The 16,934-nt window shown below is 33.2% G+C and overlaps 3 protein-coding genes across 4 annotated transcripts; all 3 read left to right on the forward strand.

Moving 5' to 3' along the window:
- Positions 1–1,120: 1,120 nt before the first annotated feature.
- On the forward strand, positions 1,121–3,498 carry LOC101222448 (protein SRG1). The gene is made up of 4 exons (XM_004134559.3): positions 1,121–1,469; positions 2,309–2,556; positions 2,628–2,952; positions 3,052–3,498. Exons 1-4 carry the CDS (start codon positions 1,215–1,217, stop codon positions 3,316–3,318), a joined length of 1,095 nt encoding a protein of 364 aa, XP_004134607.1. The 5' UTR covers positions 1,121–1,214; the 3' UTR covers positions 3,319–3,498.
- A 507-nt stretch (positions 3,499–4,005) lies between these two features.
- LOC101216705 (protein SRG1) lies at positions 4,006–6,049 on the forward strand. 2 transcript variants are annotated; one of them, XM_004134871.3, is made up of 4 exons: positions 4,009–4,519; positions 4,595–4,842; positions 4,949–5,273; positions 5,360–6,049. In XM_004134871.3, the coding sequence occupies exons 1-4, from the start codon at positions 4,268–4,270 to the stop codon at positions 5,609–5,611; spliced, it is 1,077 nt and encodes a 358-aa protein (XP_004134919.1). In that variant the 5' UTR covers positions 4,009–4,267; the 3' UTR covers positions 5,612–6,049. The 2 variants fall into 2 exon arrangements, with proteins under 2 accessions (XP_031744155.1, XP_004134919.1); XM_031888295.1 differs by having other exon boundaries at positions 4,006–4,842.
- Positions 6,050–9,014: 2,965 nt separating this feature from the next.
- LOC101210649 (ABC transporter B family member 9) lies at positions 9,015–16,234 on the forward strand. The gene is made up of 12 exons (XM_004134511.3): positions 9,015–9,461; positions 10,348–10,402; positions 10,950–11,125; positions 11,214–11,435; positions 11,536–11,774; positions 11,859–12,384; positions 12,509–12,782; positions 12,866–13,520; positions 13,593–13,821; positions 14,341–14,607; positions 14,711–14,974; positions 15,268–16,234. Exons 1-12 carry the CDS (start codon positions 9,210–9,212, stop codon positions 15,919–15,921), a joined length of 3,813 nt encoding a protein of 1,270 aa, XP_004134559.1. The 5' UTR covers positions 9,015–9,209; the 3' UTR covers positions 15,922–16,234.
- The last annotated feature ends 700 nt before the right edge of the window (positions 16,235–16,934 follow it).

A 16,934-nucleotide genomic window follows, 5' to 3' on the forward strand; every position in this document is an offset into this window, starting at 1 on the left:
TGAATTTTAATTAAACTCATAGTTTGTGATAATGTTAAGAGTCTATATAAATTGGAAAAGAAAAACTATAATTAAGTTATGATATAAAGTTGAGGGCAATGGTTTAAAAGGCTATTCCTAATAAGAGTTTGTGATGTGATGAGGGAAGGAAGGAAAGAGAAATGTTACGACGTCCCTTCGTTGAATTTTAAATGGAAGCCTAATGGGCTTTCAAAATTGGGCTTGCAAGAAGCTTGAGACAAGCCCAATAATTGTACTAACCCAAAGGTATATGTCCAACCTAGTTAGTAACCCAATCAAGATCCCTTTCAAATGGAATGATTGTAATTGAAGGTGATTTTATGAATAATAATTAAAAAAATAGCAAATATTTAAGAAAAATTAGTAATATAATAAAACTACTTGTAAATTTTTGTTGTATTTGTAAAATTTTAAAATGTTGCTATATATTTAATTATTTCGAATCTAATTCACATAAACCGTTATTTATAATATTCAACTAAAGTCCGTTTGCAAATCGAACACAATTTCAAACAAATTAATAACTCTCCTATCACATTGTTAGAATAAATGAGCAACAAACTCAACATCAATTGTCTTAATTAAGCTTTAATCGCAATAATTTATTCACGAACAAATTTATCCTTTGGTGTCACTATACATCCATAAAGATAGATGAAAGAATGGCTACTCAACACCTAATGAAAGTCTATTTGATAGTTACATAGTCTCCTCGGATAGCTATTTATTTTTTTGTTTTTAAAGGTTTGCATGTTTTCTTTCTATTTATTGTCTTGATTTTCATTTTTTAAGTAAAAGAAAATTGAATACTTGGCTAAATTCTTAAAAGTTTTTTTTTTTTATAGAAAAGAAAAACTATTTTCTCCCTAGCTAAATATTGAATCAAATTAAAGTTATTTTTAAAAATAACAAATAAATTAAAATATTTTTTTGGATTATATTCATATTATGTATGTCACTAATAAAATAATATTTCTAACAATTAAATATTTGTTATTAATAAAATCTAAAAATTTGGATATAGTTTATAAATATTTTTTCAAATTTGAGATTATTATTAAAAGAAAACGAATATTTTGATGGTTGACTGGTCAATCAGATAGTGAAGAGGGTCAAATGTAAACCGAACCACCGCCTCAAATAACTGTTGAAATTTAACGGTCGACAACACCGGTCACTGCTTTGGGAAATCCATGGAATCGAATACTCAAATGGTTGATTTCGGAACATCCATCGTAGTCCCCAGTGTTATTGAGCTGGCGAAACGGCCCATCCCCAAAATCTCCCTTCGCTATGAACGTCTCGATCAGGACCCTCCAATCGTTCCCGGCGGAGAATCCGGGCCGTCGGTACCGGTCGTTGATATTCACAGACTGGCCATTGGAGGTTCTGCTTCTCCGGAAATAGACACGTTGCATTCTGCCTGTAAGGAATGGGGATTCTTCCAGGTATGTAAATTTAGTGTAAACCTTCTTGGTAATTGTTCCCTAATTTTGTGAGTCGTGAATGAAGGATGGTAGGTTAATGGTTTTGAAGTTGAACTGTGGATTCCCCTTCAAAAATTATATAAGTGCTATTGTTCTAGTTCTTTAATATGTAAAATAAATAACTCGAAACCTCAGTAATCCAACCATGGTTATTTTATTTATGTTGAATAAATTTACTGCAAAACATTCAGAATCTTTCCAATCCAACCCAAAAATAACCATTACCATAGACATCTTGAATGGAGGACTTGGAAAACATAAAAGATAAAGAATAGAAAAAAGGACAGCAATAAGAGAAAGGTTATTATGGTGATTTGTTATAAATAGAGGGAGCCAGGAAGGAGAAAGTGAGGTAGTTATTTAGTGGTTTAGGCTCGAATGACATCTCAAGAAAGGAAAGGTTCCAAGTACTTTCTAGTCTTAGGAGAGTTATATTTTAATTTTGTTATCTTTTATATTCCAATGCATCTAGGATTCAATCATTATGAAGAAGAAACTCTGTATAAAAGTAATGCGAGGACTTGCGAGTTTAGGGGTGCCAGAAATTTTGTTGACCAATAGGTGGGAGGCTTTATTGTACATTAAAAATAATCTGAAAAAAATGTTAGAGATGAAGCTTGAACTTAGGTCTGGAAGGAACTAGAAGACAATATTATCACCGGGCTAACTATTGGTATTGGTTTTATTTCAGTTATATTATATAAAGAGCATAAAGTTGAGGGAGGCAACCTCCCTTGATCTATACTAAACCCATTGGTCTGTGGTTGGTTCAAAAAGACTGAAATAATTGTTGTTGGCAGATTATAAACCATGGGGTTTCGACTACATTGCTGGAGGAATTCAGAATGGAAGTTGAAAGTTTCTTCAATCTTCCCTACGATGAAAAGAAGTTGCTTTGGCAAAACTCAGAGAATCAAGAAGGATTTGGGCAGCTTTTTGTGGTATCGGAGGAGCAGAAGCTTGATTGGTCAGACATGTTCTACATAACCACTCTCCCTCTTAATCTAAGGAAGCCTCATCTTTTTCAAAGGCTTCCACCAAAACTCAGGTCTCTAGCCAATTCTTGAAGCTTCAATTGAATGGTATGTTTTCGATTTCTGATTCACTTACATGTTGCAGAGAGACTTTGGAAGCTTACTCAACTGAAGTTAAGAAGTTAGCAATGGTTATCCTAGGCCATTTGGCTGAAGCTCTGAAGATGGATGTTGAGGAAATGAGAGAGCTATTTGGAGATGGTGTTCAGTCAGTGAGGATGAATTACTATCCTCCATGCCCTGTTCCCGATAAGGCCATTGGGTTCTCAGCTCATTCAGATGCTGATGCTCTGACAATTCTCTATCAGCTCAATGAAGTCGAAGGATTGCAAATTCGAAAAGATGGGAGATGGGTTTCTGTTAAACCACTTCCAAATGCATTTGTAGTCAACATTGGGGACATCATGGAGGTGCGTAATCATTACTGTGCATGGAACTTCTTCTGATTCTTGTCGATAACTTTGTTAGCAACTTACTATCTTTGGCCTGTCTCTCTACCTTTGCTGCAGATTGTAAGCAATGGTGTATACAAGAGCATCGAGCATAGAGTTTCATCAAATTTTTCCAAGGAAAGGCTTTCGGTTGCAACTTTCTACAGTTCAAATATAAACTCGGAGTTGGGTCCAGCCAAAAGTCTTATAGGACCACATAACCCAGCGGTTTTTCGAAGAGTTCTGTTGGAGAAGTATTTCAGAGACTTCTTTGCTCGAAAACTAGAAAGAAAATCATACCTTGAACATATGAGAATAGAGACTGAGGGAGACCACTCATGTTAAAAGTTTGCAACTGAAAGGAAAGGGAAGGAAAATCAGACGTATGCTTGTCTAGGACTCTAGCGTGTGCAAATGAGAATGTAATGTGGAATAAAATGTTACATCAGGACAAAGCGAATTTCTCATCATAATTATGTATTATTTCCATTATCATGGTTTGAATTTTGGAGCTAAGTTTTTTCATCCTTATGTTTGCTTCATCACTGGCCTAGGCATTTTGGACTGCCCTGATCTAGCAGTACATAGAAAGTACAAAATAGAATTAACGGATGGTAAAGATAGGTTAGGTTAAATTTCACCACTTGATATATTTTCAATTTTTGGGAAGTTGAAATAAAATTATTTTGTGCCTCGTTGATCCTACCAAGTAACAAAATCTCATTGGATCGGTAAAATGAAAAAATATTGATGGGAAGTTATCAAGATTGGTTTCAATTTTTTGTGGGGTGGTTGAAATAAAGCTATTGTGTGCGTCATTGGTTCCACAAAGAAACAAAATGTCTAATTAGTTTTAATTCTTTCAAAAAAAAAATCAAACTCTAAAAAGTTTGTTTTTATCTAAAATTTGAACTTATCGAAGGATAGTTTCCAAACTTAAAATTGAACTGTGTGTTTGTGCTTCTTGGGGTCCCAGAAAGAAACAAAATGACCCATTAAGACAGTATAAAAAATTCAACACGAAGTTGAAGTTGAAGTTGCAATATTTTTTTATTTGGAATTAGAGCTTATCCATTTCCTAAAGCTATACTGATAAATTCAAGATTGGCGGAAAGATCTAAGCTAAAGCCGTCTTGGTTGCGAAATTACATTGCAACTGAACTCTATCTTTGTCTTGACATTTGTCTTAACTGTTCCTTGGCAATTCAGGTTTGTTAACTAAGCATATTAGATACAACATTTACTTGCAAGTATATGTGTGTTTAGAGAAAGCTACTGGGAACTTTGTTGGAAGATGGAGACACTATCATCAAAACTGCTGCTGAGAGACCCTCTTCCGGTGCCTTGTGTTCAAGAGTTGGTCAAAAGCTCATTGTCGACGGTTCCCCTTCGATATGTTCGCCCTGATCAAGATCCTCCTTTCGAATTCACTGACGCTTCAGCTGAAGTCCCTGTTATTGATATGCACAAGTTGTTCTCCAACAATTTTGAGAATTCTGAACTTGATAAGCTTCATCATGCTTGCAAAGATTGGGGTTTCTTCCAGGTAGTACTTGCAGTTCGATCTGTTATTGAAGCTTTCATTAATATAATTCTGTTGATTCCTTTTCTTTCTGATCAGGTGATAAATCATGGAGTAAGTGATGTACTGATAGAGAATGTGAAATCAGGGATTCAATCTCTCTTTAATCTTCCTATGGTAGAGAAGAGGAAGTTGTGGCAAAGACCAGGAGATGTTGAAGGATTTGGACAGAGCTTTGTTGTCTCTGAGGAGCAGAAGCTTAATTGGGGAGATCTCTTTGGAATATTTCTCCTCCCCACTTATTTGAGAAAACCTCACTTGTTCCCCAACCTCCCTCTTCCATTCAGGTAGTAATATTTCCTATATTTTTCAGGAATATGCATTTGTAATCAAATTCTAGTATAAAACATTATGAAAATGGATAAAAGATTCTTCTCTTTTTGGTCCTTTTAGAGATGATTTGGATGCCTATACATTGGAGATGAAAAATCTAGGCATGAAACTGTTTGACTTAATGGCGAAAGCTCTGGAAATGGACAGTAGCGAAATGAGAGAGCTGTATGAGGAAGGAGTACTCTCAACAAGAATGAATTACTATCCTCCATGTCCTCAGCCAGAACTTGTCATGGGACTCAATAACCATTCTGATGCTTCAGCCATTACCATTCTTCTTCAAGTCAATGAAATGGAAGGTCTCCAGATAAGGAAGGATGGGAGGTGGACTCCTGTTAAGCCTCTCCCAAATGCTTTTGTTGTCAATATTGGAGATATTTTGGAGGTAAAAACTTCTAATTTTCCCCTCTACATATTTTGAACCAACCCCATAAAACTTATTGTGTTTCGATATTGAAAATGAACTTTCAGATCATCACAAATGGAATATATCGCAGCATCGAGCATCGGGCAACAGTGAACTCAACGAAGGAGAGGCTTTCAGTGGCCATGTTTTTCACTCCAAGGTTGGATGGGGAGATAGGTCCTGCCCCAAGCTTGGTCACTTCAGAAAGACCTGCTTTGTTTAAAAGGATTGGAGTCGCAGATTTCCTCAATGAATTCTTCAAAAGAGAACTGAATGGAAGGTCATATCTTGATGTTATGAGGATCCAAGAGGAATAAGACTAAAAACAGGCGTTAGCTCTTGGTGATTTTCAGACCACACAGACCAACTTCTTGTCAAGTTCTTTCTCTTTTTACAACCCCAGAGGATGGGTATATCTAAACTACATTGACAGATCCTAGCACTCTCATTATACCCTGAATCTAGTCAACATTTTATTACTTAAATGCCCCACCACTTACCTGTTTGCAGCTTGTTGCTTCCAGAAGTTCTTTTGTTGACAAAAGCTGTTTGAAGCAAATTTGAATTGGTAAAAGCTTTCGAAAAGTTGGATCTTTTGTTCAGATTTTGAAGCAAATCTGAGTGGGTTAGAGGGTTCCTTTTTGCTGTTTTGATCCATATGCCAATTCAAATTATAAAGTAAATGCAATATAAGCAGTGGGGTTTCCCCTTTCTTTTCCAGTTTTAATCAAAACTATTTCTAAATCTGAAAAAAATTCAAGTGGGTGACTGTGGGTTTTCAACTGTTTTGATCAAATGCAAACCCCAATACGAATTGGGGGAAACAATCAAGTGTGTAAGTTGGTACGTATTTTCCCATTTTGATCAAATCCCAGTTCAGTTTTGAAGAACAATTACTGCTATATGGTCCATACCCTCTCTTAGAAAATTGGAAAACAATATTTTCCCATCAAAATATGGATGATTGAATATAAATAAAGTCAGTGTGAAAACAAACAAAATACAATGTCAACATGAAGATAAGGTAGATGATTTCTTTTGCCCATTCCCATTCCAATATTGGTATCAGAGTAGTTATGGTCTAAACCAAGTAATGTGCGAGATGAGCAAGTTATCAAGTTCTCTTTGTTAGGAGGGGATAGATGAATTTTATAATGCCATTAACTAATGTTATCTTTAAAAAAGTTAAACAATTAGTCGTATAATCAAAAGTCCAATAAAAAGGGAGATATTTGAGAATTACTTTTACACATTATTTCTTTATATGATCCTATTACTCTAAATTTTCAAGTGACGTCTTCATCTTGCAATGATCAAAATGAAGTTGTTTGAGAAAAAGGCCTATACAAAATCATTTTTTAAACAAATTAGTGACATATAATCACTTCTGTTTTAGTAATATTTGATCTTGTATGGATACATTTAACTTAAGTAATTTTAGGCCAAGGTGATAATTTCCATGTGATTTTTTGGTTGATTGCATGGACTTTTTAAAAGATGGTACCCACATATAACAGAAAAGTAATTACAAAATAAATAACAATAAAACACACAATAACGTCAACTTTGATAATAATGAAAACATACCCACACATGTGATATATATTTAATTAAACTATTAGTTAATGCCAACTTTAATGAGTTTATGAAATAAATTCATACGTGTTCTCTACGATTAGAGTTTATTAAAACATATATAAATTAATGCATTGATATATACTAAGAATTTTGTAAATTTTATATAAATTAGTGGTTAGGCATGAATAACTTCACACACATATATTTTAGGTGGGGCAAGAAGCTAGATGAGGTCGAAGTCGAGATCGGGTTAGGTATTTGTACTGTAGGTTCTTAAAACATATTTACATATATTTATTTTTTCTTCTAATTAAAAATTCTAATTATTATTTAATAAATTGTTCTCAATATTACCTTTTGGATGAATAGATTCAAATTAAAGTATGGAAACTAAGAACCGAACCAACAACAACGAGATTAAAATTATATTTTTTTAAAATTTATTTCTAATTACTTAACATTTTAAACAATCCTTTCAGCTCCGAAAACATATAACATTAGCTAACAATGATCTTAGTCTAAACTACAATACAAATTAAATAATGATATACAAATTGGAATTTAATGTAGTAATTGTTGACTTTGTCATAAGATTTAATTCATTCATAAAATTAAATAATGTTTTTTTAAGCAATCTTGTATTAAATACTATTTCCGTTTATGTTTTTTAGTCGTAATTTCAACTATGTTGATCATTTTAACGTCTATATATTTAATTTTTTTCATTTTATTAAAACAAAATTTGACAAACTATTTACGACTCATAACCTAAAATAAATAACCAAAATTTTACAAAAAGTATCAATTTTTTTTATGTAAATATTTTCATTTTCTTCTAGTTAGGTAAATTATTTTAATATAAAAGTACAAAATGACCCAGATAAATACTTTGAAATATAAATATTTAAATAAACTAAAATTTAAAATACAATGATAATAAATTTTGAAATTACATCCATCAAAATTAACAAAATAAAATAAAATACTTATGGAGTATTTAAAATAATAATATTTATGAAAAATTGATAAAAATAGTACACTTTTAATTTTTGTTTTTAAAATTAACACATTTTTTAAACCGCTTAAAACTATTTTATTTTTCATATTGGACGAAATCGACATTTTTCTAAAATATTATACATTTTCTACTTGTCTATTGTTTTGATTTTCGAGTGGACATTAGATCGAGATTATATATTTTCCAAATTTCTTCAAATTTTATTTAATTTTTTTATCATTCCAAAATATTATTCAAATCTTAATTAATTTTTATCTCCATAAAATTATCTTTTAAGATAAGAAAGAAATATTTTAATATTTTAGAAAAATCTCGGTGATTGATTTTGTCGGATGGACTGAAAAAACAATTTTAGGAGTTTTAAAAAACCGTGCTACTTTTAAAAATGAAAATAAAAATACGTTGTTTTGCTAATTTTTCAATCTTCATGGAACAAATTAAGGAAAGAAAAAAAAGAAGAATAGAATAAATAATAAAATCAGCCAAAGCCCTTTAACACTACAGTGCGTTCTATGCTGTTTCCAACTTTTTTTTAACCAATTTTTCTTACGCTAAAAAATATGTATTAAGGTAATTAAACTACAATTTTATCTCTTAGTATTCAAATTCATTATAATTCAATTTGGATCCACAATTATCAAGATTATTTTATATATTTTAATTTTGAATTCAATGTTAGGCACTTTTAAAAATTCAAATTTCAGTATTTTAATTTTAGGGAAATTATGTTTCTCTTCTAAAAACAATAACAATATTCAAGTTTTAAAACAAAAAAATAACAAGATAATTATATTATTTTTAATCTTGTTTTGTTTGGAGAATTTAACTAAAAATTCAATCATTTTTTAACTAATTAATTTTCAAATCAATTTTATTTAATCTACATGATTACGTCAAAAACCCACGTATGAACTTCCGAAATACAAATTAGCAAAGGAATTAATATAAATGTATGAGAAAAAGAAGGAAGAAACAGATTGTGATTGTGTATTTACCAAATATAAAGTTTCTAGAAGAGGAAGGCTACGTGTTATTTTCATATTTTTCTTCTCTCTTCATCAAAAATTACAATTATTATTGTTTCCCCCAAGCATTCCTTCTTCCTTCTATATAAACCCTCCCCGTTTCCATCCCTTTTTCTCGTTCACATTAAATCTCTCTTCTCTTTATATGCTAACAATATTCAATTTAAATTTTTACTCTTTAATTCCCTTCTCTTTTCTTGATCACCAATCAACAATTCTCACGCGAATCCTCTTTCACGTTACGTTTCCATATTATTCTCATTCCTTTTTCTTCACTTCTAATATCTCCCCGTCATGGGCGGTGGCGGTGGCGGTGGCCACGACCACACACCTTCTCCGCCGAATAATGGACGAAGCGATCAGAAAGTTCCATTTTATAAACTATTCACATTCGCTGATCGCTCCGATAATATATTGATGGCCGTCGGCTCCGTCTGCGCTGTTGCTAACGGCCTCTCTCAGCCAATCATGACGCTTATTTTCGGCAAGATGATCGATTCCTTTGGCTCCTCTAATCAGTCTAATGTCGTTACTCAAGTTTCCAAGGTTTTCATATATATATATATCTACCCCTACATTTTCTTTTTTCAAGAGTAATGCACGTTCTTTTTTTCTTTAATTTATTATTAGTATATGTATATGTATTATGTATACGTATCTTTTTGAAAATATTACTTTGATCTAATCTTATATTCATGATTTGTTTTTGTCACAGAATTAGTATTTATGTTATTTTTGCATGAAAAAAATTTAAATTGTAGTTTGTATATATGAGGTTAATCTTGTAATTGTTTGTGAGAACAGATGTTTAAATCTTATACAAGAAATGTTAACCATTAAGTTTAACTTCTTATCAAAACAAGAGAAGGAAAAAATAAACAAAAAAGAAAAGAAGATTTTGTTTCTTTCGGTTTAACTGTAAACTCTTGTGTCTCGTGATTCTTTTTTCTCAAAGTCAAAAAAGTACTTTGACACAATTGGAAAGCCATCTTTGATTTTTATATCTTACTTACTTCTACTACCCATAATTTTTTAATTCAATTTCTACTTAACTAAGACAGCTTTTGAATATTAATGGAGTGTTTGGAGCTAGTAAACTCTAAGCAGTTATAAACTTAGCCCTCGGTGTAAAGAATTAATGGCATATAAAAGATGTTCTTGTAGTATTAAACGACGAGTATAGTTCGATATTTCACTTATCTCTCAACCCTTACTTACCAACTCCAAGGCCAAACATGTCGAGAATGTTTTGTTTTTTTTTTTAATATGGAAAAAACCATGATTTGAAAGACTGGAATGAAACAAACACGAATTTCAAAATTTGATGAAGTGATTTAATAAAAATGCTGTCTAGAAGCTGAATCTATATTGTATATTTATATTATTATATGTACACTTTTTTAATTAATTAAGCTGTTTGTTTGGGTTTCAGATTTCCATAGACTTTGTGTACCTAGGCATTGGTACTGGAATTGCTTCATTCCTACGTAAGTGTTCCAACTAATATTTCCTCATTATTGGATTTACTGTAATTCTCTTTTAGTCTAAGGTATCAATGTTATATTAAATTAATTAAAACGTCACCTAAATCTCAAATTTTTACCATGATATTATTAATTGGTAATATTATTTTGGTTTTCAAATGCAAACTGTTGTTGTAGTTATGTATCACCTTTCACTATCAATAACAGACCCCTGCTTTGGACTTGCTGACATATATGTGGGCTTTATAGGACCAAACCTTTTTAACCCCAGTGTATATTCAAGCTTTATTATGTCTGGAGATAAGAATATTATTCGAAATTAGTAAGTTGTTGTCACGAAGTATGTGTTTGGAATGAAAAGTGGTTTAGTTCATGTGAAAGAAAATACTCTTGAAGTTGGTGTGGAGTTATTTAACATCGAGTGGGTGGACCAAACACCTTAGAGAAAATTTTAAAATACTCATTTATTCATGTAGTTTAAGTTTAATTTGTTTTTAAGTGTTTAAAGAATATACTAAATTAAGCTTTTTTTTTTAATAATCCTTGGCAGAGGTTGCTTGTTGGATGGTAACAGGAGAAAGACAGGCAGCACGTATTAGAGCATTGTATTTGAAAACAATACTAAGACAAGACATCACATATTTTGACACTGAAACTACAACTGGAGAAGTTATTGGTCGAATGTCTGGTGATACCATTCTTATACAAGATGCCATGGGAGAAAAGGTATATATATATATATATAGATGCTTTGATCTTTTCATTTGCTAGTTAAATATCTAAAATAGTTTGTTTGATTGTTTGATTGGTCCAGGTGGGAAAGTTCATACAGTTGATGTCAACTTTCTTTGGTGGTTTTGTGGTTGCCTTCGCGAGGGGATGGCTTCTTGCTGTGGTTTTACTATCTTGCATTCCTGCAGTTGTTATTGCTGGTGGCACCACTTCACTCATCATGTCTAAAATGTCAAGCCGTGGACAGATTGCTTATGCAGAAGCAGGGAATGTGGTTGAACAAACCGTAGGAGCGATTAGAACGGTAAGGATTGGATCGGATTAAACTCGTGAGTTTTTTTCATCTTTTTTATATGGGACAAAACTTATCAATTTGTAGTTGACTTTCTTTTGAATGATTCAAGGTAGCGTCATTCACAGGAGAGAAACAAGCAATCGAGAAGTATAACGAGAAGCTGAAAATAGCTTATAAGTCTACTGTTCAACAAGGACTTGCCGCAGGTTTAGGACTTGGCATAATCTTGTTAATTGCCTTTGGAACTTATGGGCTTGCAGTATGGTATGGATCTAAGCTTATCATTCAGAAGGGGTACAATGGTGGACAAGTTATCAATGTTATATTTGCAATTATGACTGGGGGAATGTAAGTTTAAATTTTCATTTTTCATGTTACATGATCTAAGTTTTCTATGGGAAATTCACTAACATTTTGATTTATGTTCGATAGGTCATTGGGCCAGACATCACCTGTGGTGAATGCATTTGCTTCAGGGCAGGCTGCAGCTTACAAAATGTTCGAGACGATCAAACGAAAACCAAAAATTGATTCCTATGATGCCAGTGGTATAGCACCAGAAGACATACAGGGTGATATTGAACTTAAAGATATCTACTTCAGATATCCTGCTCGGCCAGATGTGCAGATTTTTTCAGGATTCTCGTTGTTTGTTCCCAGTGGAACAACTGCTGCGCTCGTTGGACATAGCGGAAGTGGAAAGTCGACAGTTATCAGTTTGCTAGAAAGATTCTATGATCCTGATTCTGGTGAAGTACTTATAGACGGAGTGAATTTGAAGCAGTACAAACTTAGATGGATCAGAGAAAAAATCGGTCTTGTTAGTCAAGAACCTATACTCTTTACAACTACTATAAGGGAGAATATATTGTATGGAAAAGACAATGCAACAGAAGAAGAGGTAAGAGCAGCAATTGAGCTTGCAAATGCTGCAAAGTTCATTGACAAGCTGCCTAAGGTAAACTTAAAACTCTAGTCTCTTACCACTTTATAGTTTATGCAATAGTGTTTGAGATTGCAAGCTTCAGCAACAATCTCAAAGTTCTGTTACTAAAGTTTCAAGTCTGCGTTTTATTTTAAAGGGGCTTGATACAATGGTAGGCGAGCACGGGACTCAACTATCAGGTGGACAGAAGCAAAGAATTGCCATTTCAAGAGCCATTTTGAAAAATCCCAGAATTCTACTCCTTGATGAAGCAACTAGTGCTTTAGATTCAGAATCCGAGCGTATTGTTCAAGAAGCACTAGTAAGAGTGATGGCAAACCGGACAACCGTGGTTGTTGCTCATCGCTTGACAACTATAAGGAATTCTGACAATATAGCAGTGGTGCATCAAGGGAAACTGCTAGAGCAAGGTTTGTTGTAGAATCAAGTCATTTGAGATTTCCCTTTCCAAACCTTGCACCAATCTAGTTAGCTAAAAAAATTTGAAATTTAGGAACGCATGATGAGCTAATCAAAAATCCTGATGGAGCTTATTCTCAACTAGTTCGTCTGCAAGAAGGAACAACAACAGGAACAGAAACAGAAACTAATCCGATCAACGATGCCATTGATCTAGACAAAACAATGGGAAGTTCTGCCAGCAAGAGAACATCAGTGATAAGATCTATAAGCAGGACATCATCAGGTAGTCGACGTTCATTCACGATCAACTTTGCCATTCCAGGTTCAGTTCATATCCATGATCAAGAAATTGATGACGATGGACCAAAAAGAAATGACATGGATAAGAAAAAACCTAAACAGGTTTCAATGAAACGATTGGCAACTTTGAATAAGCCTGAGATGCCAGTGTTGCTCCTTGGATGCATTGCAGCAGTTATGAATGGCATGGTCTTTCCTATATTTGGCCTCTTACTCTCAAGTGCCATTGGAATGTTTTATAAGCCTGCAAGCCAGCTTGAGAAAGAATCCAAATTTTGGGCGCTTATTTATCTCGGTCTAGGATGTCTCACATTCTTTGCTTTGCCTACGCAGAATTACTTTTTCGGGATTGCAGGCGGAAAGTTAATCGAAAGGATTCGGTCTTTGACATTTAAAAAGATTGTCCACCAACAGATTAGTTATTTTGATGACCCTGCAAACGCAAGGTTAGTTTAAGCATTTGAATTTATTGCATTAACATCTTTAATTAGAAGCTAAAACTCCTTCCTATGTTTCAGCGGCGCAATTGGAGCAAGGTTGTCAACTGATGCTGCCACAGTAAGAGGGCTTGTAGGGGATGCATTGGCTTTAGTAGTCCAAAACATTGCAACCATCACAGCTGGGCTAATCATAGCATTCACAGCTAACTGGATATTAGCTTTGGTCATTATAGGAGTGTCTCCTTTGCTACTTGTACAAGGCTACCTCCAGACCAAGTTCACAAAAGGGTTCAGTGCTGATGCCAAGGTTTGTCTATTCCACCAATTCTTTATCCAGTGATTAAATGCAGTTTCTTCTTAAGCTAATGCAAATTGATATGAAAGCTCTGGCCATTTCTTTTAGTTGGACCCTTAACAGAAAATTCTAAAACTCTCAAATCAATTCAAAGGAAATGATTAGATTACCTTTTGATTGAGAAGTAAGAGATAAAAAAGAACCAATTCCTCATTCTAAGTTCAAATACTTCGCAAACAATGCAAGTTGATTAAATTGTTCATGGCGTCCAATTCGGGCTGAAAATTGCAAAGGGGTGGAGATTCTGTATTATCTTTGGAGGATTTCAGTAAGAAAAAACCTAAAAGCTAAAAACTACACAAAACCAAAACCCCATGGTTACGCTTTACTTAGCTTCCCAAAACGTTGCTACTAAAATATTCATATTTAAAAGGGATTTAATTGGAAACAATAAAACTACATTTAAATTATTAAAGAAAATACAAATGATATATTTTGAGCTCTTGGCGATTCACACCACAAACTCTACAGATCATGTATGAAGAAGCGAGTCAAGTCGCGAACGACGCGGTCGGCAGCATCAGAACGGTTGCATCATTTTGCTCTGAAAAGAAGGTGATGGATTTATATGAAAAGAAATGTGAGGACCCTGTCAAAAATGGAGTTCGCCTAGGACTCGTCAGTGGTGCCGGATTTGGCTTTTCTTTCTTTGCTCTCTTCTGCACAAATGCCTTTTGCTTCTACATTGGATCCATTCTTGTGAATCATGGCAAGGCAACATTTCCTGAAGTCTTCAAGGTTAAGATTCTAAATATTGTGAAACAACATGGTTTTGCTTTTAGCTAATGATTTCCTAATCTGAATGAATAATGTTATGTTTTCTATTTATTGCTGCCAACAGGTCTTTTTTGCTCTTACAATTTCTGCTATGGGTGTTTCCCAAACCAGTGCCTTGGCTCCTGATAGCAGCAAAGCCAAGGATTCCGCGGCCTCTATATTTGAAATACTCGACAGCAAGCCTAAGATTGATTCAAGTAGTAGTGAAGGAGTGACACTCACCTCTGTAATCGGCAATATTGAGTTTGATCATGTTAGTTTCAAGTATCCAACAAGGCCAGATATTCAAATTTTCCGAGATTTATGCTTAAGAATCCCGTCTGGAAAGGTAAAATTGTCTCTTTGACAATCCTTTTAACTTTCATGAAAGTAATTTAACAATTTATTTAGTAGTCCCTACGTTTTACCATTTACAATTTGATTCAGTCTTCCACTAAACCGTACTAAATTCTTTTGGTATAGAGATTAAATTATTGCAACTTAAAGTACAGGAACTCAATTGTTACACGTTAAACTTCAGAAACTAAATTTTCATGAAAGTTCAAAAAACCAAAAGTATTTTTCAACTTACAATCCTGAAAAGTTGTTTCGCTAAGATTGAGAATGTATTGTCCTCTGCAGACAGTGGCATTGGTTGGAGAGAGTGGCAGTGGAAAATCAACAGTAATAAGTCTGATAGAAAGATTTTACGACCCAGACTCGGGACGAACTCTTCTGGACGGAGTAGAAATTCACAAATTCAAACTGAGTTGGCTAAGGCAACAAATGGGATTAGTGAGTCAAGAACCAATATTATTCAATGAAACAATTCGATCCAACATAGCGTATGGAAAACCAGAAAATGCAGCAAGTGAAGAAGAGATAATAGGAGCAGCAAAAGCAGCAAATGCCCACAATTTCATATCTTCATTACCCGAAGGCTACGAAACCTCAGTAGGAGAAAGAGGAGTTCAATTATCAGGAGGCCAAAAACAGAGGATAGCCATTGCTAGAGCCATTCTAAAGAACCCAAAAATTCTTTTGTTGGATGAAGCAACGAGCGCGTTGGACGCCGAGTCAGAGCGAGTTGTACAAGATGCGTTAGATAGAGTGATGGTTAATAGAACGACAGTCGTCGTTGCCCATCGGCTTACCACTATTAGAGGGGCTGACATTATTGCTGTGGTGAAAAATGGTGTGATTGCTGAGAAAGGAAGCCACGAGGAGCTGATGAAGATCAGTGATGGAGCTTATGCATCGTTAGTGGCACTTCATTCAACTTCTTCAAGTGTTTAGCAAACGAAGATTACAGACTCAAGAAAATAATTTTGATTATCCTATTAATCATTTTTTTACCCCATTTAGTAATAGTATAGAATCCAAAATTATGTTTTCTTTCTTTTTCGTTGTTTGTTTAGATTAACAAAAGCATACAAAAAAAATAATTACAATGTAGATGTCGTTGTAAGTTTAGGATTCAACGGATTAAAAGTGTAAAAATAATCTAACCATCCAACCCGTATTATAATAGTTGGATTGAGTTTTTTTTTCTTTTTCGATTTGGGTTGAAAACCTAAATTAATAATATTATATAACCTTCCATATTATAGTTTTGAATGTTTTTTTATTTTCAAATTTTGATTTATAATCGACTCTTTTTGAGTAATTATTTTATAATTTTGTTTAATATTATTAAATACTTTACAAATCTTTTTAAATTATTTTGATATTTAACAAGTTTTATGAATGGAAAATAAATTATTTTAGTTGAATGGGTTAGAAATGTTTATAAGATCATTTGGGTTGTCATTTCAAACAACTCGAAAACTTTATTTGGTTTCAAAATACAGTGATAGTTACACATACAACACAAATTTAGATCTAGCTTTTATAGTTTATGATATCATATTAGCAATAGAACGATAGAAATATTTTTAACTCAAATTATTGTATTAAAAAAAAACAGGAAAGTGGTGAATTGACCGTATATAAAAATTGTAAATTTAATCTCTACAATTTAAAAAAAATAGAATTCAAATTATTATTATTATTATTATTGGTGGAGACTTATCAAATAAAATTATTATCATTATTATTAACTTGAAAAAATTTGGTTAGGTGTAGTTTGTTTGTAGTCTAATTATTTAGCAACTTATTTATGTCTATAGCATTTAGCCGTTATTTGAATAATGCATGACAATGAAAGATGTCGGTAAAGTAAAGTTCAAAATTTCATCAAATAATCCTTTCAAAATTTTAATAATAATTCAAACTCTTAGTTGGATTTTTGTACTTTTCTTTCTCATCTT

Source organism: Cucumis sativus, chromosome 6 (genome assembly GCF_000004075.3).
Source record: "Cucumis sativus cultivar 9930 chromosome 6, Cucumber_9930_V3, whole genome shotgun sequence".
NCBI classification, from domain to species: Eukaryota; Viridiplantae; Streptophyta; class Magnoliopsida; order Cucurbitales; family Cucurbitaceae; genus Cucumis; species Cucumis sativus.

What these genes read in the sequence shown, in the direction of transcription:
- LOC101222448 (XM_004134559.3), top strand. Translation starts at nt 1,215, where the DNA reads ATGGAATCGAATACTCAAATGGTTGATTTCGGAACATCCATCGTAGTC. An exon ending in AGGCTTCCACCAAAACTCAG is followed by an intron (nt 2,557 to 2,627) that starts GTCTCTAGCCAA and finishes TACATGTTGCAG; the next exon opens with AGAGACTTTGGAAGCTTACT. An exon ending in ACATTGGGGACATCATGGAG is followed by an intron (nt 2,953 to 3,051) that starts GTGCGTAATCAT and finishes CCTTTGCTGCAG; the next exon opens with ATTGTAAGCAATGGTGTATA.
- LOC101216705 (XM_031888295.1), top strand. Translation starts at nt 4,268, where the DNA reads ATGGAGACACTATCATCAAAACTGCTGCTGAGAGACCCTCTTCCGGTG. An exon ending in AACCTCCCTCTTCCATTCAG is followed by an intron (nt 4,843 to 4,948) that starts GTAGTAATATTT and finishes TGGTCCTTTTAG; the next exon opens with AGATGATTTGGATGCCTATA. An exon ending in ATATTGGAGATATTTTGGAG is followed by an intron (nt 5,274 to 5,359) that starts GTAAAAACTTCT and finishes ATGAACTTTCAG; the next exon opens with ATCATCACAAATGGAATATA.
- LOC101210649 (XM_004134511.3), top strand. Translation starts at nt 9,210, where the DNA reads ATGGGCGGTGGCGGTGGCGGTGGCCACGACCACACACCTTCTCCGCCG. An exon ending in TCATTGACAAGCTGCCTAAG is followed by an intron (nt 12,385 to 12,508) that starts GTAAACTTAAAA and finishes TTTATTTTAAAG; the next exon opens with GGGCTTGATACAATGGTAGG. An exon ending in GGTTCAGTGCTGATGCCAAG is followed by an intron (nt 13,822 to 14,340) that starts GTTTGTCTATTC and finishes CAAACTCTACAG; the next exon opens with ATCATGTATGAAGAAGCGAG.